Source organism: Candida theae (assembly GCF_024610275.1).
Source record: "Candida theae strain CBS 12239 chromosome Unknown scaffold53, whole genome shotgun sequence".
Taxonomy (NCBI): Eukaryota; Fungi; Ascomycota; class Pichiomycetes; order Serinales; family Debaryomycetaceae; genus Lodderomyces; species Lodderomyces theae.
This window is the reverse complement of record NW_026261417.1, coordinates 19001-45728: the sequence shown is the minus strand read 5'-3', so window position 1 is coordinate 45728 and position 26728 is coordinate 19001. Positions and strand designations below refer to the sequence as shown.

Below are 26728 nucleotides of genomic sequence, written 5' to 3'. Positions count from 1 at the left end.
GATGGTATTTGTCATAGTATGAGCTAGAAAACCATGTGTGTCATGGTGTAATCATCGATACAGAGAGACCCTGGCTACTGACTTAGTGGAGGACGTCGCAAACTGACGAAAGTGGTTTTAACGAGAAGGGATCTTCTCTTGCGCTGATTCTCCGAAAAGCATTAATTTGGACAACAACACGGACACCTCTATCCCCAACTCTGCACCTGCGGATCTCACTATAACTAGCCATTAAAGGGGGTTCTCATTAATAAGTGGATGCTGACACGCTTTGCTTCATTTCTTTTGTACATTATCTTACCTACAAACACTTCTCACTTTTGAAGAACCGTGATTACCAAATGCAAATTATGCTATAGACTGGTCAGTGCAGACTTTTTTTCTTCATTAACCCTTGATTAACTTTATGCTGTTGAAAATAACGATTGACGAAATCGGTCCCAACAAGGGCAAGAACACCGCCAACTTGTGCTCACTAGGGAAATAAGCCTGTTGGACCATCTTCTTTTCAAAAAACGCTTTATTTGACGCCAGTTCTGCTTTGGCTGAAGCATCCACCGTTTTTGTCTTGATGGCTTCATCAACTTGCTCAAGACTGTAAAGCACCTGTTGGCGAGTTTCTTCTGGTACAGTGATATCCTTCAAGGACTGTGACAATTTGACTAATGATTTCAAGTTATCAAGTGAGTTTTGAAGATTCTTGTACACCAACACGCGCTGCAACGAGTCTAGCTTTATTTCCAAGGATTGGCTGTCACTTTTGGGGAACCCGAGCAATTGTAATAATTGATTGGCAAAAATATTCATAATGGGGACTAATTCATCCACGGTCAATGTTGCATTGGCCATTGATGGTAATCCTCTGTTGTAAATCTTGAATCCTCCCCATTGAGGAATCAAAAAGGAGTTGGAATCAGAATCGGCAATGGAAAGTTTGTTCTTGGGAAGAAAAGTTACGAAATTGATGGTGGGTTCGATATCTAAATTAACAAGATTCCAACCACCGAAATCAACAAATGTGGTCAAGTCATCTTGAGTAATGATTCCATTGGGGTAAATACCTTTGAGGTTGGAGTAGTATTGGATCTGGGTGGTTACGGAAAATGAAGTGATGTTTTGTAAAAACACAAGAACTGGTTCGAATTCGGCAAGAGCTTGTTCTATTTGCCAATTGACTTTCTTTCCATCTTCAACAAGCAACGAGAATACCAAGTTATATTTATTACTGTAAGGGAATGAGATATCGGTTGTTGATTGACGACGTTTTAATGAGACTAATTGATCCAATTCGTCTTTAAAGACCTGTTCAAACAAAGCTTGTTGAATTGAAGCATTCACATCATCCTGTGGTCGTAGACTTATATCAATTGTCCTGTCAGATGTTTCAACTTTGGTCGACTTGGCATCTTGGTGTACGTTGACAATATACCTTGCGTCTGCCTTGTCAACAAATTCGATTAACCAGTTTTGGGCCAAATCAGGGTATAGCAGATCAAACTGCGTTCGTAGACTATTTTGATCGAGTGGTACATTCACATAAATCGGTATCTTAAACTCCATAGTTGATAGATCATAGCTATTGATTTGATCGATTGGTAAATCGGCACGATAGATCGATGTAGTGTAAACGAATAGAGGATACCCGATTCCAGCCATCATCACAATGACAGCCAAGGTTATCACTTTCCGAAGAGACGTGATTCTGGGAGATTCCTTGGACTTGTTCATTTTGAATACTAGGTGAATGCAGAGTGCTGCTGTTGGATAGTGATAGTAGTTAGTTTTTATGTGTCCAGTCTTTTTTTTTTTGTTTTTTTGTTTTTTTTTTGCTCCTCTTCAATTTCGCAATCTTTCCTCTTCTTCATACTCTTGCTTCTTCCTATCGTATCCATACTTGTAAAAGCTCCTGTCATGTTCAAAAAGCCACCTCAAGTGAAACCAGCAGCTAATATAAAGTCATCAGACAGGCGGAAACTTTTATCCACAGTATGCAAAACATATAATCTCCCCATCGATGATATTGCCAAGGAAGGGTTAGACAACCTCGTGCCACCAATCAGCAAAAAGGCCACATTTACATCCCCAACCGATAAGAAATTGACAGGGACGATATATTTCGACTCGAATGAGATCCCCACTTGGTTCCAAACTAGGGATTCGCAATTGTATCCATCGTTATTCACGTGTTGGAAATGTCCATATATCTTGCCCCTTGTGAAGACGCATGAGCCCGTGATTGGAGTATTGGGTAAAGGAGCAGATTTGATGTTGCCCGGTACAATCCCACCATTTGATGACAAAGCGGTTAGGGGTGCAATTGTGGGTATTGTCTCCAAGGAGAAACCAAATGTCATCATGGCGGTTGGTGTTTGTCGGTTGAATTTGACTCAATTTGATTATGTAATTGGAAGGTCGGGTATGGCCGTGGAGATTATCCATCATTTTGATGATGAATTGATGAAGTTGAATAAGGAGATTGACGTGGTGGTGCCAGATGATGTTGATGCAAGTATACCCAGAGTTGCCAAGGAGAGTCAAGATGAAGAAAATGAAGAGGCAGTTGATGAGGGAAGCAGAGGCACTAAAACGCAAAATGAAGCAACAGCCGTGGGTGTGCAATTGGAACCTATCGTGTCTCAAGACACTGTTGAAACCAAGACTGCCATTGATGACGTTGCTCAAGAATTGTCTCAATTGACAACAGAGGAAATTGACAATTTCTTCATTCGATCACTTCTCCAAACTATCAAATTGGAAACTATTGAACTACCCATCAACTCATCAACCTTTATGTCTTCATACATTTACAAAAACTTGCCCGCACTTGATCCGGCATACGCCAACATCAAAAAGACATCATGGAAAAAGACATCCAAGTATCTCAAGGCAATGGCCAAGTTATCTTATTTGGATGTCAAGGGCAAAGATGAAGATCTATCAATTACCAAATTGATGCCACGTACAAACCCCACAATTGAAAACTTCGTGCCTCACAAGACCAACAAGGCAAAGAAGCCAACGTCAGCGACAACAGGATCACTGGATTCCCAAGGCAACGGCAGCGGCAGCGGCAATGCTTCATCCATGATGAAGATCACCACATTGTACAAACCGACTAGCAAATCACGCATGTTTTTCAACAAACTCAATGCCGAATTTGATCAATTGTACACCTTGCCTCAACTCCGCATCATGTTCAATGAGTACATCAAACTGGCCAATTTGGTCAACCAAGCCAACCCCAAACAAATACTCATTGATGAAATTATAGCCAAACCCACCAACAAACCCATCAACACCACGGTTGCTCGAGACGAAATATTCAACACGTTTCTTACAAATTTCACTCCCCATTACTCTATCCAACCCCCACAAACAACAACAACAACAACAACAACAACAACAACAGCAACAACAAGCACTACTGACCACGGACACCACCACGTAGCTAAGGGTTCCCCACCCAAGATCCGTATAGTTACCGAGATGAAAATTGGCCGTAAAGTGATTACGCGTGTGGGAAACTATGACAAGTTTTTCATCAAGCAAGGAGCGTTTGCCGAGGAGTTGCGCAAATTGTGCTCGGGGTCAACTACTATTGTCGATGATGAGCAGGTGCAAGTTCAGGGTCCGCATGGGAATACCATTATTAATTTGTTGAAGGAGAAAGGTGTGCCTTTGGGATGTATTGAGTTTGAAGATAAGGTAAAAAAGAAAAAGAGAAAGTAGATTGATGCATAAGTGCCGGGGTTGTGTGTGTATGTGTAGAAAAGAAGGGACATAGTTTGGGATAGTGTACGGTTATATCCTTAACATTTTATTTACATACATTACTTTACTTCAAAAACCCCTTATTCAAAATATCAACAACTTTCAAATCACAACTGCGAATATACTCAAAATTGTTCAATTTGGAATGCGCAATGTTATTGTTGGTGCTGATGTTGTCACCACTTGCCGTAACTGATAAGAGTGGCTGCGATGTTGATGATAATGATGCAGTAATCGGTGGCTGTGTTGGTGGCTGTGTTGGTGGCTGTGTTGGTGAGTGTTGAAGATTTGATGAATGGGACATCAACGAGAGTGCAGGATACAATTGTGGTGCAGTAAGTGCGGTTGTGGTTGAGTGTTGTGCTGACGGTGGACTATACTTTTGCTGTAAGGAATCTTGAAGGTTGGTGTATGTGGAAACTGCTTGCGTCTGTTGCTGTGAATATGGATTTTTCTTCAACTGGCTCTCCACACTATTCAAAGAGGATGATGGTGATGATGATGAGGTGGGATCAACTCTTGGTTCTCTTGTATCTATCGACAGCGTTGCAGTGGTTGGCTTAAAATTGGGATAGGTAGTGCCAGCTTGGCGAGTTTCTGCTACTTCTCTTGTTCCAGGTGCGGCAAACAAGATGTGTGTAGGATAAATATCTCTTGAAAGAGTCAATTTTTTCAACTTTGGATCGTGAGAAGGTATGCACACAATGTAACCATCCTCGTAATCTTCATCTGGCTGTTGCCGGTGGTGTTGTAGTTGCAGCTGTGGTTGCAGCTGTTGATGTAGTTGTTGTTGTAGTTGTTGTTGTGGTTGCAACTCTTGAGAATCACTATGTGAGTGATCTCCTAGTTTGCGTTTCTTCAATGTCCTATTCCAGTCGATGTTGTCATGACCTGGAGTAGACACAGAGGATATGTTGGCTGATGGAAGTGAAGAAGACGACGGTGATGATGGTGATGATGGTGATGATGCCGTAGACGATGATGATAATGATGAACTCGAGCGAGCAACGGTTGCTGTTGCTGTTGCTGTTGCTGTTGTTGGTGCTGTTGTTGTCGCGTTGGTGGTGCCATTAGCATACAATTGCTTGAGTTGTTGTTGTTGAAGATGAAACTTTGGGTCATTTGGTTTATTCAACTGATAATACGAAATCAAATGGTATCGTTGACCATCATTGGTAGTCAAACTAAAAGATTGCTTGACCAAACCATAGAATTCTGGTTTTTTCGTAACTCGGTTAATTTCTCGATATTGTAGGAAATTTCCAAACAATACTTTAGAAGCTGACCATAATTTACCATCGGTCCATCGCTTCATCCCACTTCGTGTTTCGTTCCACACAAAGATGCAATTTGGTTTTATAAATTTAACTCGTTCATAAGTGGTTAATCTTCGATCTATGGTGGGTAAAATATTGAGTCTGCATGCTTCTACTAGCAAAAGGGCGTCGTACAAGGTGTAAACTCTGCCGAAATAAGTGACGAGATTCAAGGGGGTGGTGGAGTTGGTAGCTGGTGTGAATATAGGAGCTGTTGTGGATTGCACTGGTGTTTTTGGTGTTGATGATGCTGATGCTGTGGGTTTTTGTTGTTGTTGCTGTTGCTGCTGAGGTTGCAGCTTGTTGGATTTGCTTTTGTTATTAGACATGATCTCTAAAAGCCTAAAAACCTTTTATTGAGAAAGAAATACTCTTGGTTAAAGACTGTGAAATTGTATTTGGAAATGTTGACAATACGTGAAGGTATTTGAGTAGTAGTAGGTAGCTGCTAATAGTTGTATATATCTGATAGTTAAAGTTTTGTTTATAGGAAAGGTATTGTGGAGGAGGAAGGAAAGACTAATAATATGATGAAGTTAGCTCGATGTTCTCAAAGAAAAGATGTTTTAAACTTTTTTGTGGAGGGTGTGTGTGTGTGTGTTTATTTGTTTATTTGTTTAATTTTTACAAAAGTTGGTTGTGGGTTTTGAAATTTGATGTAAAAAGTGAGCTAATTATAGAAAGAGAGAGAGAGATGGTTAATTATGTATATATATATATATATAAATATTATGCTAATTTAAATTTTAAAGGTTAAAATTAAGGTTAAAGTATTGTGTAATATTCCTTTTCTTTTCTTCTTTCTTTTTTATTGTTTCTTTGTTGTCTTTCTTTTCTTGAAATTTCTTTTTTTTGTTTTTTTTTCGATTTTTATTTTTACTTTTATTTTTTATTTATTGGCCCACCTTTGTTTTCTCTGTCTTTGTAGTTTATTGTTGTTCCATCATAGACATTACGGAAGGGATACAGAAGAGACAGTCGTGTAGTCACTCCAATTTCAAAGACACATACTTCCACCCTATACTGTCTACTACTGTATTGTATATTGAGTACTACTATGTAGTACTAAAAAGTCTGTTTAAACTGTAACCCTCTCAAAATGGAAACAAGAAATGAGAATTGAGAGACACATTTATTCACTCACTCGATACCATCTCACCCACGTTAGTAGAATGACAGACATGGTGATTAAACACACACACATATACAGTATTTTTACTTTTGTTTCATACTAAGACGACATAAGATTTCAAACCAGAGCGACATAGATTTTCATACTAATACGACATAAGATTTCAAGCCTTACTTCTAGTGTCACCTATTGTAAGGGAACAACTGGAGATTCAGTAACGTCAGTTTGGTCCGGTCCATGAAAAAGGAGTAGCAGCAGATTCAGAGTCAGTAACTCTAGCAGAAGACATGTTATATATATATATATATAGATTATGTAATTACCTTTGGCTAAGATTTATTTCTTAAAGATCAGAAAAGATCAGAAAAAGATTATACACGTAAGAACAGATTAAGATTGGGAAATTCAATTCCTAATTTATAGTGTAGATGAAAACTGCGCACAAGGGATGAAACACCTTCGTGGCCTTGCTGGCAACAGGACTCTTCTCTGAAGTTCACCAGTGCAAAGACTAATAATATATATACACTGGTTGTCATGTAACGTATGCAACACATCCCCACATTCCTAAGTAAACTTGAACACACACATACGTGACTTCTCCACCACACGAACACCACGACAACTCTTTGTTAGATTCCTTGAATTACCATACTTCAACATATAAATCCATTTTGAGGAAACTCTTTGGACCAAAACACTGATGGACCCTTCTTTTACATAATTGTGAAAAGAGCACCCAATGTAATTGTAGTTTCCTAATTTTGTAACCATGTAGCTTGATATATTGCTGCAAAAGTCCCCTCGCAGTTAAACCCAATATCAGTGCATCATAACATGCAGCTTCTTGACTTTCCCATTGAATTGCTTTTAAAGGCTATTCATCTAAAAAAGCATCTACTAACTTTTCCTGAAGATGTGGTACTTTTGTGTTTAAATTTGCTATCACAAATTGACCAATTTGCGTATGAAAAATCTTAAAAACTTTGTAAGCACAAAAGAAGTAAAGTTTGGAAATTTGGAAATTTAGTAGAGAGTAAAGGAAGGGTCGTGTACAGGTATATTAATATTTGTGTATGTTTCTCTTCCTCCTATTCAGCTATAACCAACTTTATCTCTATCCAATCTATACAATACTTCTTATCTATCCATATATCTGTATATCCATTCTCTTGTTCGTATACACTCCCACTATTGCTATGCACTGAATATCTGCTATATTCACTCCCCTTCATACCAAATTTCCAGTAGGGTGGGTTATTATTGTCGTATGGTGTACATTTCGTGTGTACTTCTGTTGTTACTATGTAGGCACAAAGTGCAATTCAAAATATTATTATTATTATTATTATTATTATTATTGCTGTTGCTGTTGCTGTTGTTGTTGTTGTTGTATGTGTATGGTTAAAGAGTAGGTGCGGAGTTAAATATATTATAACAGCACCCTCTCTGTATACTTAAAGTGAATAATTTTGCTGATGATATTGTGTCTGTGTGCGGATTTAAACTTACAACAAAACTAAAATTTTTAAATTTTGTTGTTTGTTATGTTTGCATAGCTCTTCAACTTAACACAATCACAAATACTGATCTGTTGCTCATGTTTGTTGTGCCTCTTGCTACACTTGTCTCATAGTTTACTTTTACTCTACATACACCTACATGTGTGTTGTACGTTAAACAATATCATGCTTCTTTTTTTAAAACTCAAAAAAAAACAACACTGACTACAGATACAGTTGAGAGTGGACAGTTCTTGAATTCTCTTTTTTTTTTATATATTTTTTTCTTTTGCTTTTTGTCTGTCTGTCTGTCTGTCTCTCGGTCTCTCTCTCTGTCTATTATGGGTATGTTTTACGTTTCTTTTTATTTATTTTTATTTATTTTTATTTTCTTTTTGTTCTATGCATAAGTAAGTAACTACTGTTATTTTATTTGTGCTGTATCGTGTAATAATAACGATGTTTAGAATCCAAAATCACGGAAATACAAAAAAACTAATCCTGTTTGCTTTTTCAATTAGTTTATCCTTTATGCAACGATGTAAGGTGCTTCTAAATACATGTTCCTGTAGTACAACTGTCTCAACGTGAATGTTATCTGTTGCTACATGGTGTTATGAGTTTAACGAATAAAAGTTATAGCACCAACAGAAAAGAAACAACAACATCCGCGTGACTAAAATTAGAGATTAAAGTGTGTGTAGAGTTTCCCGCCTCCAATAACCTCATTTTTTTCAAATATCTTTTGGTTCCTTTGCTTTAATTGCAAATTCGGAAAATTGTACTACTCAAAGCAAGTTCAAGACATACATGTGTTTGTAAATTCTAAAGGAAATACGTGTACTGTGTCCAATTTAAAGTTTTGTTACTAATTTACACAAAGTGTGGAAAAAGAGTAAATATACTTGTAAGGGTGCGGCCAGTGTAATCGATTCTCGAAAAAGAAAGGGGCACGTCCACTACTCCTCCTACTTGTCCTATAACGACGTGTTATACCGCGACTCTTGGTTCATTGCAATATATGAAATGTATGCGTTTCACTGATGTATCAGCAGAACAAAGACAAGAAACTGTCTTTTAAACCACAGCATTTGTCTTTCACAATCTTGCGAAATAAATACGAATTTGTATGACTTTATGAAAAACCTTCAAATCTTCTACTAAAAGAGTGGCGAAACTCATTTCTACGCATCTAAATCTACGTAGATGCTACTTAGAGGACAAATGTGTTGGCACCACTCTACTCCGTCCTTGTGGTTCCTCCAGACAAACACGTGACCCACAACAACTTTTCACGCGACATACCGAAAATTCAAAACTGAAACTTAACTACTACAACATAGTCTAAAGCTTAAGCAAACTCCTCAATATTGTATACGCCAGTGTGTTTACGTCGAGAGGAAGTCCTTCCCCTCCCCCCCTCCACAAGTACTGTTTTCTTTTTTTTTATTTTTTTTTTTAAACCGCTTTGTTCTTTACTATCTGTTTCCCTTCCCATCGTCAAACTATATATACCCCTGAGATAGAGAGAACAGACGCGATTCAATTTACAGGACGTGCACTGTTGATCAAAAAGAGTTTTTTTTTTTTATTTTTTCTTTCTTTCAATCACAACACACGCCAAAGTACTGACGGGGACTTATTTTACAACCAAAGCATTTATCAACCACTAGGCCATTCCTTGTCAATAGATACACCTTACATCACCATGAACTATTCTGTTGACAACAATGTATCCTCGTCTGCATTGAGAAAGAGAAAGATTCTCAAGAAATCAATCAACTTTTCTGTTATGATTGTTGGAGAAAGTGGATCAGGTAGATCAACATTGATTAATACTCTATGCGGTGGTAATTCGATTGTACCTACTTCGTCAACCAGAAATGAGGACCCGTTCACCAAGAAATTGCACTTGAGACACGAGAATGTTGAATTGGAAGATAATGATGGACACAAGATTAGTTTCAACATTATTGACACCCCCAACTTTGCCAATCAAATCAATTGTGGTGAGGATTTTAGAATTATTGTTGATTTCATCCGTCATCAATTTGACGAGGTCTTGTTGGAGGAATCTAGAGTGAAGCGTAACCCTAGATTCAAAGATGGAAGAATCCATGTTTTGATTTATCTTGTTAACCCCACGGGTCATGGATTATCGGAAATTGACGTCAAGTTTTTGAAACATGTGAATAACTTGGTTAATATAATACCTGTTATTGCAAAAGCTGACTCATTGACTAGAGATGAGTTGCAATTGAATAAACAATTGATTTTGGAGGATTTGAACAATTATGAAATCAATTATTACAGGTTTAACGAATATGAATATGAAAAGGAGTACATCGATGATGAAATTATCGAATACAACAAGTATTTGAACTCGTTGTTGCCATTTGCCATAATTGGAGCTAACGAGTACAAAAAGAATACCCATTTAGGACAGCATTCGAAAAATGGAGAAACTAATCACCCTAATGTAGCAAATGATGACGACGACGACGACGAGGAGGATGATGATGATGCGGAAGATATTATAAAGTTGAGAGTCTTGAACAAGGATTTGAAACCCATCAATGTTGATAATCCTGATATCAATGATTTCACAATTTTGAAAAATGTTTTGTTAATCACCCACTTGAATGAATTTAAGGATATCACCCATGATCAAATTTATGAAAATTATAGAACTGAAGCCTTATCGGGAAAACAATTCCAATACATGAACAACAACAATTCAGATGACGGAAGTTACAACACATACAACAGCAGTGCCCACAATATAGCAGCAGGTGAAAGTCAATATGGTAATGGAAGTATTGTCAACACCAATGGAAATGGAACAAATGGAAGTCATCATCGTCACAATAACTCACACGGATCGCATTTCGATAGATCCATAAATGGTAATGGCACTGATGCAGGTTCCACTGCCGGAGGCGGCGGTGGCCAATCTGACTACTTGCTAAAGGAGGAACAAATCAAGTTGGAAGAGGAACGATTGAAGAAGTTTGAAGAACGTGTTCATCAAGATTTGATTACCAAGAGACAAGAACTATTAGAGAGGGAGAATGAATTGAAAGAGATTGAAAAGAGATTACTTGCTGAAGGATTGAAATTGAATGAACACGGAGAAGTGGTCAAAGTTGAGGAGTAGAAGAAGAAAAAAAAAATAAAATAAAAGGGGGTGAAGGTGGTGGTGGGGGTGGAAGTGGGGAGAGCATCGGTTCTTGTTGTTTGCTAAAGTTGCAGTTTTCTAGGGTATATATGCACTTTCTTTCTTTTTCTTTTTTTTGACTATACATATCGCTTTGTTGAATGGCAAGAGTGCAGAGTGTATGAATTGAATTGTTCTCTCGTCTTGATTGAGTAAGCACTCTATGACTACAGTAAGATTTTAACCCCTTTTAACAAAGTGTGTTTACTAAATATTCAAAGAGCCAGGATGAGAGGGAGTATGTAGACATCATGAAATGGTGACAAACAAATGTCTAAAGATACGAATTACCGTCCAAATAAATTACAACTTCTGCCAATGACATAAACCTCCCCACCGTAATCTGACGTCTTTGCCCTGTTGCGAAATGTCACCAGTCTTCAAATGCAGGATCGGTTGAGATCATTCACGTTAACGGAGCAATCCCGTGATTGAAATGCGACAAGACAATCACTCCTCAATCGAGCAGGGATATTGGCCAATTTTGCAAAAGGGAATGAAAAAAAAAAAGATGATACGTATTTTCCAACTAAAGATTCAACCATCACTCTTTAGGACGACCATTTGCAACAGGTTATGAGCCAAAGTAGTACTGTGTTTCGCAATAGTACCTTACCTCAAAAGCTCTTTATCATTTAGCAGGTTATGAGCCATATGGTGTACAGTTTGAAGAATAGAAAATACGAAAAAGTATTGCAAAAATGAGTAATCAAATATCGCTCTTCGATGACAACTTTTATATGTGAAAAGCATATTTGTTTATTGAAGCCTGGATGCATTGAGGCTTCTCCTCCTCCTTTGTACGTTGAAAAATGTCTGCATCGAGCCACTTGAATCCATCATGGTAAGGCTCAATCCTGCAACTTTTATGGATTCCCGCAGCCGAGAACAAAAGGGGGAGTGTGTTGGTAGCGGTGATCACCACGTCAGTGACACTAGCTACTTATAGACTACATTTTACTTTTGCCGAGGATTGGGACATACACCCGAACATGTGCAATCAAAAGAAAGAGCTTATTCATCCAAAAGTTGCTACCTACTAGTGACGCCTTTTGAGGATCTACAAGTAGACACTGCATGCTCCTGGGGGTTGTTCAATCTTTTCAAGCAAATTGACTACATATAGATTAGGTAAAGAGTGTTGAGTTTAGAACCACAATGGTTACAAAAAGTAAAGATAATAAAACAATAAAAATGCAAGGAGCAAAAAAAAAAAAGACCCCCCCCCCATATCTGCTAAAACATACAGATTTGATACACGTGGGGGTTTGGGTTTAGTATTAGAGTGAACTTTCTTACTTTAGAAACACAAATGCTAAAGGCTGGCTCTCTTCAAAGAAAATGCGTAGAAACCAACAAACAGAGCACAAAGAGAACTACTACGTCAAACTAAAACAATTCAATCGTCAACAAATTAAAATTTGACACAGCGCTCTGAGGCGTGTGGAGCTGTTTCTTTCGAGGGTCTAAACACTTTCTACTTTGCTCCCCCCCTGGATAATAATATATCAGCTTATCTCAAACTATTGTAAATGATCGACACACATGTATTAAAACACACAGATTTCTATTGTGTCTCTTACACTTCGAGAACAATAGTTTTCCTTTACTTCTGAAATTGGATTTTGGTTTTGTGTTTGCTTCTTTCGGCTTTTTTAGTTGAAATATTGATAGAATTGAAGCCGTATTTAAAAATAGTTTAAGGTTGTAGCGACTGACCGACCAAGTACCAGGAGTGAGAGCGAAACTGGCTGAACTGAATGTGAAAGATTGTAGCACACTCCTAATTGAAGTGTATCAACCTCTCAACGATGCGGATTTACAGAAGTCGGTAGAATCATGTGCATATAAATATAACCGAAAGTGGATTAAAAGATTGTCAAAACATTTTAGCCGTTTATGCTTTTTAATCCATTTCTGGAATTGCCAATAGATGAATGGCACATCAATGGTGATATGTTAATTAATTTGACAATTTTAAAAGTATTTAAATAGCGCCACATGTCTATAATGGTTTAAACTTTTGTATTCAGCTCTTTCAACACTTTATCATGCCAGCATCAACAAAATCGAACTTTTGCATTCAGGCTCAGTGGCAGTCCACAGAGTGCTTAGAGGGCACAAAAAACATTACTGCTTTTTCCACAATGGATTGTCCGTACTTTATCACTAAAAGCAAAAAGGAAGTGGCCACTTCCGGTGGAGCATGTAGCACAGGGGGCATTGACAAGACTGGAAAGTGGAAAATGCTTTTGATGATGGTTTCCTTGATTTCAAACTTTGTTGCTGGTGTCGCTACATCAAATTTCGAAAAAAAAGACGTTGCCTGTATTGGAGCTAGAGACGTAGTGGATCCGCAACAACACAAGGCACCAGACGGACAAGTTTGGCACACTTTTGAAAAAACCGATCATGCGTTGGATTACATCGAATCGTTGTACTTGAATGGAACTTTGTTGACCGGAGTTAACATTTACTGCAATGATGATCAAATTGCGTTGGAAGACATTGAAGTAACTCCCGATGACAACGTTGACGTAACCAAAAGATGGTCCTGCTCATCTGCACCACTTGGAACAAAGTTTACACAACGGAGAGTAGTTGGTAATGATACTTGGTGGACACCATGGGTAAAAGGCGATTGTGCGTACAACAAGGACGACAAAGAGGTGAAGAAAACCATCACGTGGAAAAACTCCGTCACTGCCAATATAAGCCACGGATTTGATTACAAGCTTGCTCAGAAATATGCTGCATCTGTTGGCATCAAAATTGCCAAATCCGTCAAAAGAAAAGGATCTCAGGTTGAAAACATTGGTGCAAACGATGTTTTATCCATCTGGTCTCAAGTACCAGTGTATCACTGTGAGCAACAAACTCAAAAATGTGTAAGAAAGTCCTACGCGAAACACGGTTGCAAATGTGGCCATTGGTCTGATAAAATAACAGGAGACCTTCCCATAAAAACCGATATTGTTAATTTAGGTCTCAGTTCTGGAGCTGATGCCCAGTGTTAGTGAACAACATGTCGTTAGTTTGAACTTAGGGTTGGTTGATTTCCATTCCTGTTCTCTAGTGGACAAACTAAGAGAATCGTCATACCACAAAACCCTCTCCATCGAGCTACTAGTCTTGTTGCCCCACAACTCTCAACAAAGTAAGATCGACGTTACATCGTGACCAATTCACCTACAACAAATCTGTCCCCACATGGACCCTCCACATAAATTTTAATATATATATACATAGATATATATTTTTATTTTTTATTTATTTTTATTTACGTCATATGTTTTGTTCCCGGAGTTTCAATATGTTCTTTTTTTTTTAACCCCTGGTGCATATTCTCTTCCATTTTACCCTATTTATTTCCCGTGCCGACGCCGACGCCCCCACTCAATTCACATTTACTAAAAGAAAAAAAAAACAAAAGAAAAAAAAAAATTTCACTGTAAGTTAACACAAACCAAAAACTACAACAAGTCGTATAAACTTACCTTGCTCAAAAACTGTGTGTTGGGGTATTTCTTTTTGGGGGGACTGTTGTTACTACAATAAAACAACACACAATAAAACATTCAGCAAATGCATCATCAGATATATATACATAAAGAAAAAACAACAAAACCATCTATGCAAGTGAATAAATATTTTCCCATTTTCACCTTCGGACTTTTCTTGAAACTCCTTTTTTTTTTTTGTTTTTTGATATCATCAACTTTGAATAACCCAACTATCAGATACAACATACAGAGATGTCGTCAACTTCATCACAGCGTTCAGCAAAAGAGGGCCTTCATTCGGCAAAGGATGACCACCACGGCGTGTCACGAGTTCACGTTCACGGCGAAGGAGGTGAGTATGTCACTATTAATGGCCAGAAGTATTATCGTCATGAGTTGATGGCAGCATTCGGTGGTACGTTGAATCCTGGTGTTAGTCCATACCCCCAAAACAGAATGAATCCAGCGCCAGTTGGATTGTCTGGGTTTGCTTTAACCACAATTGTGTTGAGTTTGTTCAATGCACAAGCCATGGGTATTGTTGTTCCAAATGTTGTCGTTTCGCTAGCTTGCATGTACGGGGGAGCACTTCAGTTCTTGACTGGACTTTTGGAATTCGCTACTGGCAACACCTTCGGTTGTACTGCTTTGACCTCATATGGTGCATTTTGGATAAGTTATGCAGCCATCTTCATTGAAGCTTTCGGTATTGAAGAAGCGTACCAAAAGGATGCCTCACAAATGGAGAATGCCGTTGGGTTCTTTTTGATAGGCTGGGCTATATTCACATTTGTGTTGGTATTGAATACACTCAAGTCAACAGTGGCGTTTTTCAGCTTGTTCTTCTTCTTATTTATTACATTTGTGTTATTAGCTGGCGGCGCGTTTTCCGGTCACGTTGGTGTGACTCGAGCTGGAGGTGTTTTTGGCGTCATTACTGGGTTCATTGCGTGGTATAATGCATTCGCTGGTACTGCAACCAAAGCCAATTCTTATATTGTTGCCCACCCTATTCCGTTACCTGCTTTCAAAAGGGATTGAAGTGTCAAAGTCTAGTCTTGTACTCCATTTGTATAGCGTTTTATAGTGGAAGTTAAAATAATTATTTATATTACTGGATCAGACGTTGAAGTACCTCCTTTGGAAGTGTATTACATCAAAGTGACAGATTTTTTAACAAAATTACGCTGAGTTGTACGTGTCGCAACTATTGTCTTGAAGTTTACGACAATGATTGTATGAACGCAAAAGACTTCTGTACCGATCACATACCATCTCTGTATATAGCCACATATATACATCGGATAACTAACACTTTCGTACTTATCTTAGAAGTGAAGGAGCTTTCCATTAAGACATCACGCCGAGGATATGTTAGCCATAGAGCAAAGACTAGGGAGGTGAATCACGATACACAACATTACCCTGAAAAAGCAAAAAGAGAGCCAACTTAAATATATGGCTATACCTGAAAATATAGATAAAAAGAAAGTGTATTTAGATTTCCCTAAACAGTTTGATATTTGGCTACAATTGCATCAAAAATTGCATTCTTTGACTCTTCATCCTTGATCAAATCATGCCCAGCATCGACTTTCTTCAACTCTGTTAACAATTCCTTAGTTCCTTGTCCATGATTAACCAATCTATCCAATGTTATTTGATTTGCAATCAAATCGGCACTCTTCTCAGTCGTCAAAGTTGTGATTTGGTCCAACACTTCTTGGGCTTCAGGGTAATGTTTCAACTGCAATGTCAAGACTAACAACACGGTCAAGTTGTGGACTTTACCCTGTACATCATCATCACTGTAGCCATTGCTCAAAATTTCATCATAAAGAGAATAACTGTTGTTGACATTGTCAGTTCCATTTTGAATACTGATATACCAACTTTCAATTATTTGGTAAATGATGTTGTCACGGGAAAAGTCTGGAAACAGATTCAACACTTTGAAAATGGCTGTAGCCTGCTTGAAGTTTCCCTTGATGAAATACAATTGAATCAAGATCAAAAACACTTCAATTTCATTATACTTTTGTAAATTATTCAATTTGTCAATGTAACCAGTAAGGAAATTGATGCTTTGGTCAATATCTTTGGCAAATTTAACCAAGTAAAGTGAAGTCAAGATTGCTTGTAATTCAAAGTGTGCTTGTTTCAAATCTTCAAAATGAGTAGAATCATCAGTGCCAAAATCATGCAAGTCGTTCCACGCTTGTAGCAATTGGAAAAAATCCTCGTTGTCAGGGAACCTACTTTTACCTTGCTCAATTAATTGTGAGGCATCTTGATTTAATGCTATTGTTGATCTAATTTGAAATTCCAATACTTTCAATTGATTTTCCTCAGAGAATTCTTCAAGTGAGTAAGATTTGACTTTGTTGTGTTGGTTGGTGTAAAATTGATATCTGATGGTGTATAATTCACCCGAGTCGGAAAAGGCGTCCATCGTGGAAGGAGTTTTCAATGAATATGCACAGCTCACAGCTCACAAATCCAAATTTTGTTGTCAACTTTGAAAGGTCGAGAGATTTTTTTTTTATCAAATAGTGATTTGTGCGCTACCGTTGATTTATTCTACGCGTTAATGTTTCAAAACACTGACCGAAATGGCTCAACTTGGTACTAGTTCACTATAGACAAAACTCCTTGCTCAATCGGGCTCTACTTACTACCTCTGATTCTGTCCCACGCCGATAATTGATTGCGTGAGTCCTGGGAATCAGGTTCGGATACTTTCTCATTAGCATTTCCAACAAGCGAAGATTCCTGTGACTGTTCCGGCCCCCCCGGCCCTTCATCTTCGGTGACGTCAAAGCCGTTGGCCAATCTAATCTTGTCCCAATGGGATAAATTGTGGTGGTCGTTTAAGCCAACTCCATTGATAACGTTTGTACCTTCTCTTTGATGAAACTCCTTCTCCTTGTACACTTGAGGATCAAAACTGACTTTATCGGGACTTGGTTCAACAACTCTTCTGGTTGCCGGATCCACTGTCACCGTTCTGGGATCTTGTAATTTGTACTTTGGATCCTTTGATGATTTCAAGTAATAGTAATAAAACGCACCAATATTGTGCCATTCCATGTGCTTCCAAGCATTCAACTGAGCTCCACTAAGCTCACCACTGGATATTTTGTCATTGAAGCTCTTTCTTTGCACAATTGTACTGACAGCAATCATGTTTGCGAGACCAAGGAAAAATGAAAGGAAAGGTTTCTGAATAAATGAAAGCTTGGATGGGGTTTGTTTCTTGATTAGTCTGTAGTATATCGTGGGTGTGATAAGACCAATCATACCGGCGGAGTAGCCGATGAGATTGTTGGAAACAAGAACCGATTGTAATTCCTGTTTCAACTTCTCTCGATCCTCTGGGGTCAATTTGCTATCGGCCTCATAGAAGTCAATGCTTGCTTGAAGTTGCTGAGGGGATAGCCGGGATTTCAAGTAATTGTATTCAGTGGGGTTTCTTTCGGCATCGGAATTGCTCATTGTCGATAGAGTGAGATATTTTTTGTTCAGTGTGTTTTCCTTGGTCTTGTGGTGGAAGTAGAGGCCACTTTTCTTGACAATTTTGTCGGAAGAAGAGCACAAAATGATTTTAACCAAAGTTTTAAAACAAATCTCTTTGCAGAATACAAACTATAATCTGTTGTTCTACTTACTGATATCACCACCATGGTGCAATCTCAATCTATCCCAGACGCTCAATGGGTGTTTTTGACCAGTAGAGTCAGTATGTCCCAAGCCAAGGCTGTCTGTGAAATGGCCAGATTGCTTAGCATCAACTAAGGCTTCATCGGAGCAAGTTCTTGGGTCCCTGATGATGAACATTGGATTGAAGCTTGTTCTGAGGTAGTACAATGTGTAAGCACCAACGTTTTGGTACTCCATATTCTTCCACACGTTGGCGACGTTAGTATTGGGGAAAGACGATGGAGTCTCCTTGGTCTTTTTAAAGAAATACTTTCCTGAGTAGTAGTTACCAGCAACCAAGGTACCAAAGCCAAGAAGCAATGAGAAGAATGGATATTGGATCAAAAAGAATGGAGTTGGGGTGATGAGTGGCTTTTTGATAAGTCTGATGTAGACAGTTGGGCCAAAGAATCCCAACATACCCGAAGTATATCCAATAAGATTCGACTTAATTGCTATACCTTGTAATTGCGACGCAATTGTGACTCTATCGTTATGATCCAATCTCTGGTCAGCCTCATAGAAGTTGATACATTTTTGAAATTGGTCTGGTGTTAAAATATTTTGCAATGGGTTGGAAGTAGACATCGTAGCAGTAGACGAGCACTTAGGTGATTTGTCGGATTGAAAGAAACTCGAAAAGGATATCTATATGTACTTAGATTTGAAGCAATTGGAGAATTGGAAAACTTGAGGAATTTATATGGTCGTTTCTGAATGCTTCTAAGAACCGGGAGCATGCCGAAAAGTGCGGGATTACGTAAATCTAGGTTTGCTCACACAGGCGCACAATGCACAAACACTTAAATGCGCAAGAGAATTTTGTTCTAGTGTCTTCTTTCGAGACCTACAATTCATTCTCCAATATGAACCACTTAACTAAGCCATTCCTATTCATCTATCTACCTACAATTTATTATCTGATCTCTTTTCTTCTCTAAGTTTGATCAACAGTTTGATAACTGAGTCAACACCAACCATTGGATTCTTACCCTGCTCTTCAGGGATATCTCTGTTTCTAATATTGACACCATAGTTCTCTTCTTCTTCAGCCCCAACAATGAAAATGAAATTGTATTGCATCAATTGACCAGATCTCACCTTCTTGGGCAATGTATTACCACTGACATCAACATCACAATAGAAAAAGTGTTCATCGTTAAACAACTTCTTCAACTTTTCAGCATAATCATAGTACTTTGGACTAACAGGGACAATAAGGATTTGTCTAGGCGACAACCAGAAGGGCCACTTACCTTTGTAGTGTTCAGTCAAAATAGCAGTCATTCTCTCCACTGATCCCAAAATAGCTCTGTGAATCATAACTGGACGTTCAGTCGCACTATTACTTTCTGATCTGTATTCCAATTCGAATCTTGAAGGTAATTGGAAATCGAGCTGAATAGTTGCACATTGGAACCATCTTCTCAACGCATCACTAATCATGATATCAATCTTGGGACCATAAAAAGCTCCATCACCTGGGTTCAATTCCCATTTGCCTTTACCCAAAAACTCATCCAAAGCACTCTCCAACTTCTTTTCTGCTGCATTCCAAGTTTCTATATCACCAACATACTTTTCAGGTCTGGTTGACAATTCCATCTTGAACTCGAAACCGAAAATGTCATACATCTTTTTCAACAAGTCAAAGACACCTGCGATTTCGGTACCAATTTGATCTGGTGTACAGAAAATGTGGGCATCATCTTGTTGGAAACGACGAACTCTTGTCAATCCTGATAATGCACCAGAAAATTCGTTTCTGTGAAGAACACCAAAATCGGCAACACGCCATGGCAATTCACGATATGAACGTTCTCTTGATTTGAAAAGGATACAGTGTCCAGGACAATTTCCAATAACAACGGGCTTTGAAGCGTTGGTAATGTTGCCATCAGCACCACGATGCACTCTGTGAGCGATGATCAACCCTGTTGGAACTGTAACACACCAGACTCTTCCATGATACTCGCCAACAGTCTTTACTTCGGTGTTTGAATTCAAGCTAGTCTTGGCAAATGCGTCAGAAGAGGAGCCAGATTCATCAGCAACAACGAGGAAACCGTAGTCTGCATCTTTTTGAACTAATTCACGAGCTGGAACCTTGCTGAATGGGGCTTCGCCAGATTGTGGGTTTTGTTGCACATACATGTCATGGTCTTCAGTAACCAATAATGAAATTCCGCTCTTTCCATCAGCTTTGGCAAGATCGTAGTTGGAAAACTCCACCATTTGGTGATTGGCTGCATCCTTGACAATAAAGTTCGATGCCTTTGAGTATTTGATCAGTTTGGATTCTGGATCATAAGTGGCAAAGTTGACGTCTTTCCAGTTGGACTCAATCTCGCTCAAAAACAAAAATCCTTTATCAGTTTGAATTCTCATATCTTCACTCAAACAGTTCATAGGCTTCAATCCAAATGTCTCCTTTTCAACTTCAAATGAAAACATGTTTTCTTTATAGTTTTGCCAGTGACCCGAAGTCTCCCATAATTTAGTTGAGTACATGTTTGGGGTAATGACTTCTTCATATCCTCTCTTTCTGTACTCATATCTCAACGTATCAACCAAGGTGTTGTAGATCCTGGTACCGTGTGGTAACCAGATTGCTGAACCGGGTGACACATCGTTGAAATAAAACAATTCCTGTTCACGGCCAATTTTTCTGTGATCTCTTTCAGCAGCTTCTTTCAAAAACTGCAAATGCTCAGTCATCAACTTCTTATCTGGGAATGAAATACCGTAAACTCTTTGCAACGAATCGTTCTTGGCATCACCGAGGAAATAGGAACTTGAGTTTTTCAAGACTTTGAATGCTTTGATTCGACCTGAATGTGGAATGTGTGGACCAACACACAAATCAATCAATGGACCACATCTGTACACGGTTGTTGATGTGCCATCCGGAATTTTATCCAGGATAAATTGGACCTTGTACTTGTTGTAATGGAACATCTTCAACAAATCTTCCTTTGTCATTTCCAACCTTTCAAATTTTTGTTTCTCCTTGATTGCTTTTGTGGCAATGGTCTCCAAACTACCAAAGTCAGCTTGGTTGACAAAAGTTGTTCCATCATTGATTGACATGTCGTAAAAGAACCCATCATCAGTTGGTGGACCATGAGACAAGTGGCATCCATAGTGACATTCACAAGATTCTCCCAAAATATGTGCTGACGAATGCCAAAAAACTGCCTTACCTTCTGGATGCTCAAAATCTAAGAACTCCAAGGAAGCATCACCTTCCAATGGACGTGGCATGTCCCAAAGGGTGCCATTGACCTTTGAAATGACTTGTCTTTCAGCAAAAGATTTACCAATCGAGTTGGCAATATCCATTGGTGAGGTCTCATACGAGGTACCTTCTTTGACACTTCCATCCTTCAAGGTGATCTTGATAGGCTTCTTCTCCCTAGTAGCAATTTCTGCGTCATACTTGGCCTTCAACTCGTCAAAAAATTTGATCCTCTCTTCAAGGAAAGCTGGTTGAGGTTCCAAATACAATGGCGAGCTCGATTGTTGCGATTGCTTCTTATCCTTCTTTTTACTTTGTCCTTTGTTATCTTGTCCCTTGTTATCTTTGACGGATAACTTCTCGACTTTGTCGGCAACTTCAGACATCTTGACGCTTGGTGATAATTGTAGTCGTTCCCTTTTGAGTCACCAGGAAATGAAAATTGCAAAGACTTTTTTATTTTTTTTTTTTAATCTTATTTTTTCTCTTCGTTCCACGACTGAAAATTTTTGCAAAAATCGACTTACATAAGCAAAATATGGTCCGTTTTTATTGCCCAGAGGTTTCAATGAAATACTGAATACATAATACAAACGTATGAACTGACTATATATATATATAAAAGAAAACAAAGCCTCTTAGGGGCTATTCGTAATACCACACACTCAAAATGAATCTACTCTTGTTCGGTAGCCTTCTTCATTCTCGCAATTTTGACCAACGGGCTCAAACTCTCCACATCGTCACTCTCTAGTATAAACTTATCATGTAACAAATCATCAGCAGTAGCACGCTTATTGAAATCAACTTGTAAACACCACGATAAGAACCTGCGAATGTCGTAGCTCAATGCTTCTGGCTCTTTTAATGTCGGAGTTCCATTAGTTGCAATAAGATACAATGCACGAAGCGGAGTTTCATTCAAATAGGGTGGCTCACCCTCAATCATTTCAATCACCATGATTCCCAATGACCATATGTCAACTTTTGGTCCATACTCTTTTCGTGACACAACCTCAGGTGCCATCCAATAAGGAGTCCCCACCATGGTTGTACGCTTCAAATTTAGTTCATTGATTTGAGCACAGAATCCAAAGTCTGTCATTTTGATATTTCCATTGATGTCTAGCAAGATGTTATCCGATTTGATATCACGGTGAATGACGCCCTTTGAATGTAAAAACTTCAACCCCTTCAATGTCTCTCGGCAAACTGCACCAATTTGCCCTTCTGTCATGACACTGTGAGTGACAATTTCAGTCAATGAACCACCTTCCATGTACTCCATTATGACCCATAAATCGCCTTTGACTAAATACGAGTCAATATAGTTGACAATGTTGGGGTGTTTGCTACCCTTCATAACCAAAATCTCATTGATAATCAATTCTTTCTTTGGCTGTTGCTCAAGGTTCATTTGCTTGATGGCAACGGTACTGTTGCCGTGAGTAACATCATGCGCTATATATACGCCACCAGAAGCTCCTTGTCCTATTTTAAGCAAATCCACATACAATTCCTTGGGGTCACCTTGGGTACATATGCTTTGTAGCTTGGAGATGATTTGCTGGTTTTTACGTTTCTTTTCCTCTCGTTTCCTCTGCTGGATAAGAGCTGCTTGTTTAGCATCACGAACAGTACCTCCAGATGATTTTTTCAAACCGTGGGCAGGAGCAGCTCCATTGGGGTCTATATTCAGTGAGCTTTGATCAGCTTGCTCTTGCTTCTGTTGCTCTTGCTTCTGTTGCTCTTGCTTCTGTTGCTGTTGCTCTAACTTTCTCGCCTGCTGTCTTTTCTGAATTTCCTCAAGGTCCCTTGCCTTCTGCTCCCTCAACCTCTTTTGCGCTTCTTGGAATTTGCTCTGTTGACCTTCTTTTTGCGCGGTCGATGCCGTTACATTGGCTAGTGCTTCCTCTGGATTACTGCGAGGAACGGGAACTGACTGGGATACAGGTGGCGGAGGGGGTGCTCGATGTGCACTAAATTCATTCTTTCTTTGCTTTGGTACGTTCAAATCATCAAATTGTGGAGTTGGTGCAATCGGTGCTGTAGTAGAGCCCGTAGAAGCAGGCTTGATTCTGTTGGACAAAGACGCAGAGTGTGACTTTGATTTAGGAATCTGCGATGTTGGAGGTGCTGGTGGTGGTGGTGGCGGTGGCGGTGCTGGAATATTGTTGAACTTCTCAATGCCGCCATTGGTTTGCGCTCTCAATGACTTGACCGATTTCTGCGACAATGACTTGTTTTCCAAATAGGATGGCGAGTTTGTTTGTTTTGGTGGTAACACACGTGGTTGTCTTGGTGTATAGTCCAACCCCAGTTTCTGCGAAGTAGGGGTTCTACTAATGCTGTGTGCTGATCCTGGTGTTGATGGTGGCTTTGGTGCCGGCCTGCTGGGGATGAAATGAGATTCTTGTTGCACTCTTGGTGTGCTTTGCTGTGATGTTTGTTTTTGAGATCTGGAATGAGTTGGCGAGACCCTGCTCGGTTTTGCGTTTTCTGTGTCACTTTCAGAGCCTCTTTCAGTTGATGCCGTTGACATCCTCTGCGGTGATTCAGTGACAGGAGTTGCAGGCGGCGTGCTCTCAAGATTTTCAGAACCGCTTGAGTCGCTCTTATTTTTGTTAACTGTAAACTTTTGGAATGCATGATCATCTGCATGTTCGTTTGAGTCTTGATAAAACGCAACTATATCCATCATAGCCTGGGGGTGTTGCTCTTGTTCTCGTTTAGTAATTCCACTGGCGGCTAATAACCTTTCCCATTCAACTGGTAGTCCCGTATATGAGCCATCATCATCTACTCCCACATGAGCAACATGCTTTGCATTAAAAGGAGTGCTAATTTTCATATTGAGTTCAGGAGACGAAGGAGCATTAGCCGAAGAGGCTTTGCTCTTGCCAAACATTGAGGAAAAGACTTCCCGCATCTTGTTCTTGTTCCTTTTCTTTTCGGTTTTTGGTGACTGCTTTGGGTAGCTAACACCCATTGACAAATTTGGTGATGGAGCAGCACCATTTGAAGAGTTTACCAAGGTTGGCGTGGTAGATGCCGTCAGGTAAGACAGGAATTTTGTAGTGCTAGGTGGTACGGGTGTAACTGCAGCTGTTTGATTATGGACTGTTGATTGGTTACTTATTGGAGCCTGGGAAGAAGAAGATTCTTCTTTTGGTTTTCTAACAACTGTGGACGTTGTTGACACGTCCCGGCTTCTATCTTCTTGCTCTTCCAGATTCATTGGTGGGGTGCGGTTGAATTGGTGCTGGAAACGTAGTGGGTTCATTGGAGGGATATCATCAATATTTTCGTTATCAGTCGTGGGAATTCTATCCAATTCATCCTTCAAGTTCGGGGAGAGTGCAAAATTACTCGAGGAATCATCTTCGTCACTTTGATTCAAGTACTGATTGATGTCAATTGATGGCGGCTGAGTAAAGTGCATTGGCTTTCCAGGATCCAACGTTGATTTATAAACTTGCAGATGATTGTCAACTTGAGGGCTTTGTGATTCGGTATGTGCATCGTGATGCTCCTCTCCCCCCTGTTTGTCTTCTCTGTTGTAAGATGCAGTCAGGAATGCTGAATCATCGGGCGAAGTCTCTTTCTCTTCTTCGTCTGTAGCTTTTTCGGCAACGGAGTCATCACTCTTGGTCATATGATCCTCACTCTCACCTTCTTCTTCGATTCTCGTGGATTCGCTCAATGCTAGATTAGATTCTGTACCCTTCCTACTTAGGTCTTCAAGCACGCCTTGTCCAATTGAATCTTTGCTTTCGCTTTTATTGATTGTTTCACGCAATTTGTTGTATTCCTCTTCCAGCTCACCTTCTCCAGTTAAGGCACTGACATCAAAAGTTCCCGGTACACGAAGTGGCATTCCTTGCGACTTGGTCACCTCATTTTGGTCTTGTTCGGGGACTTGCTGATGAGGTTCGTCGTGAATTGAGCTCTGAAGTGCACTCTCATCATCGATACCACTTGCATTTTGCGTTGGTGCTGGTATTTTGTCATTCTCTTCGGGATCTGAGTTTGCAAATTTTGATAAATTATCCTGCATGGGCGACCCCAAACTCAAGTGGGAACCATTGTTGGACAAGTCCAAGACATTGCTAGGTTGTTGTAATATGGTCTCGGCCTCAGATTCTGGCGAATGAACTAGACCCAGTGACAGGTCGTGTGTTGTGTTATTTGGTTGCGTATGGCTTGCGGCTCTCGAAACTTCCATTTCTTTGGGCTCTGATAGCAGTTGATGGTCGGAGCTCATACTTGATTTAGGGATGTTAGCTCGAAGGAAGACTGATTAAATGAGCGTGCAGTTCAGATAACAAACGTAGGCTGTTGGAGGATATATAATGGGGATTAAAGTAAAATACAGTCACAGTAGTTACAGCTCCTGTGTATTGTTATAAGACTCCAATGGACAAACGAATGTAGATTTTCAACGTTAGTGACAATTGTTTCGATATAATTTGACTTCAAGTCTTGGATTTGTCCTGATATAGTTGTTGTTTGTTTTGACACAGTCTCTTGTGTGTGTGGATTTAATTTAATTTAATTTGAATTTGAATTTGAATTTGAATTTGAATTTGAATTTGAAGTTTTGTTTTCATTATGCTCTCTTTCTCTGTGCGAATAGAGTTGTACTGACAATTATAATACTATATGATAACACATAAGTCTACACCCTCAGTCCCTACTTTTTTACAGTTAGTTATCAATTATTGAAGCTAGCACAATCCCAATCCTTGCCGCAGATATCACGGAGTAGTATCGCTTTTCTGATGTATATCTTGACAACTCGTTTCAATGAATCTGGCATTTTAACCAAAAAGGGTTTCCCACTTCTCTCAAAATCGTGTTACATCCATACACCAATACAAATCTCCAGATTTTGAATTAATTAATTCTTGTGCACAGTACACGACAACGTCTTTGTATCACTTTTTTAAAAAGTAAAAAATAAAAAAATAAAATAAAAAAAAAAAAAGGAGAACATTGATCCAGCGGATAAAGATTGAAAAGATGTACTGTGACTATATACGTCTGTTTGTAACTGAAAACAACAGTTGGAGATTGTACAAAACTAATCAATTTGATGAGGAAGAACAATGCATTAATATGTTCCATTTGTGGCTTTTTAACCATAATCAGATCTAAGTAGCCGTGAGTGTAAGAGAACACAATGTCATTGGCTTTATAAATCTAGCCCCATATGATTATCGTTTGCACAGCTTGAAAACTGCAAACATTTGCGACTCCCTAACATTAAAAGCTAACGATCGTGTCCTCCCTGTGTTTATATTTTGAGGACGTGTAAAAGTGGCTAATGATAAAAGCGTTCTTTTACGAT

General features: G+C 39.1%; 11 protein-coding genes across 11 annotated transcripts; 4 read left to right on the top strand and 7 right to left on the bottom strand. All coding sequences in view use genetic code 12, as the record gives it.

Annotated features, from left to right (window-relative positions):
- Positions 1-387: 387 nt before the first annotated feature.
- On the bottom strand, positions 388-1728 carry KGF57_001972 (uncharacterized protein; the record flags this gene model as incomplete). Its single annotated transcript, XM_051751234.1, has 1 exon — positions 388-1728. One exon carries the CDS (start codon positions 1726-1728, stop codon positions 388-390), a length of 1341 nt encoding a protein of 446 aa, XP_051609531.1.
- A 183-nt stretch (positions 1729-1911) lies between these two features.
- KGF57_001971 (uncharacterized protein) lies at positions 1912-3729 on the top strand (the record flags this gene model as incomplete). Its single annotated transcript, XM_051751233.1, has 1 exon — positions 1912-3729. The coding sequence occupies one exon, from the start codon at positions 1912-1914 to the stop codon at positions 3727-3729; it is 1818 nt and encodes a 605-aa protein (XP_051609530.1).
- A 106-nt stretch (positions 3730-3835) lies between these two features.
- Positions 3836-5416, bottom strand: PTH2 (Pth2p; the record flags this gene model as incomplete). Its single annotated transcript, XM_051751232.1, has 1 exon — positions 3836-5416. One exon carries the CDS (start codon positions 5414-5416, stop codon positions 3836-3838), a length of 1581 nt encoding a protein of 526 aa, XP_051609529.1.
- Positions 5417-9429: 4013 nt separating this feature from the next.
- CDC11 (septin) lies at positions 9430-10878 on the top strand (the record flags this gene model as incomplete). Its single annotated transcript, XM_051751231.1, has 1 exon — positions 9430-10878. The coding sequence occupies one exon, from the start codon at positions 9430-9432 to the stop codon at positions 10876-10878; it is 1449 nt and encodes a 482-aa protein (XP_051609528.1).
- Positions 10879-12989: 2111 nt separating this feature from the next.
- KGF57_001968 (uncharacterized protein) lies at positions 12990-13955 on the top strand (the record flags this gene model as incomplete). Its single annotated transcript, XM_051751230.1, has 1 exon — positions 12990-13955. One exon carries the CDS (start codon positions 12990-12992, stop codon positions 13953-13955), a length of 966 nt encoding a protein of 321 aa, XP_051609527.1.
- A 738-nt stretch (positions 13956-14693) lies between these two features.
- On the top strand, positions 14694-15482 carry KGF57_001967 (acetate uptake transporter family protein; the record flags this gene model as incomplete). Its single annotated transcript, XM_051751228.1, has 1 exon — positions 14694-15482. One exon carries the CDS (start codon positions 14694-14696, stop codon positions 15480-15482), a length of 789 nt encoding a protein of 262 aa, XP_051609526.1.
- A 466-nt stretch (positions 15483-15948) lies between these two features.
- KGF57_001966 (coatomer subunit epsilon) lies at positions 15949-16893 on the bottom strand (the record flags this gene model as incomplete). The annotated part of the gene is made up of 1 exon (XM_051751227.1): positions 15949-16893. One exon carries the CDS (start codon positions 16891-16893, stop codon positions 15949-15951), a length of 945 nt encoding a protein of 314 aa, XP_051609525.1.
- Positions 16894-17108: 215 nt separating this feature from the next.
- KGF57_001965 (uncharacterized protein) lies at positions 17109-17936 on the bottom strand (the record flags this gene model as incomplete). The annotated part of the gene is made up of 1 exon (XM_051751226.1): positions 17109-17936. The coding sequence occupies one exon, from the start codon at positions 17934-17936 to the stop codon at positions 17109-17111; it is 828 nt and encodes a 275-aa protein (XP_051609524.1).
- Positions 17937-18101: 165 nt separating this feature from the next.
- Positions 18102-18728, bottom strand: KGF57_001964 (uncharacterized protein; the record flags this gene model as incomplete). The annotated part of the gene is made up of 1 exon (XM_051751225.1): positions 18102-18728. One exon carries the CDS (start codon positions 18726-18728, stop codon positions 18102-18104), a length of 627 nt encoding a protein of 208 aa, XP_051609523.1.
- Positions 18729-19046: 318 nt separating this feature from the next.
- On the bottom strand, positions 19047-21764 carry THS1 (threonine--tRNA ligase; the record flags this gene model as incomplete). The annotated part of the gene is made up of 1 exon (XM_051751224.1): positions 19047-21764. One exon carries the CDS (start codon positions 21762-21764, stop codon positions 19047-19049), a length of 2718 nt encoding a protein of 905 aa, XP_051609522.1.
- Positions 21765-22054: 290 nt separating this feature from the next.
- CST20 (mitogen-activated protein kinase kinase kinase kinase) lies at positions 22055-25642 on the bottom strand (the record flags this gene model as incomplete). Its single annotated transcript, XM_051751223.1, has 1 exon — positions 22055-25642. The coding sequence occupies one exon, from the start codon at positions 25640-25642 to the stop codon at positions 22055-22057; it is 3588 nt and encodes a 1195-aa protein (XP_051609521.1).
- Positions 25643-26728: the final 1086 nt, after the last annotated feature.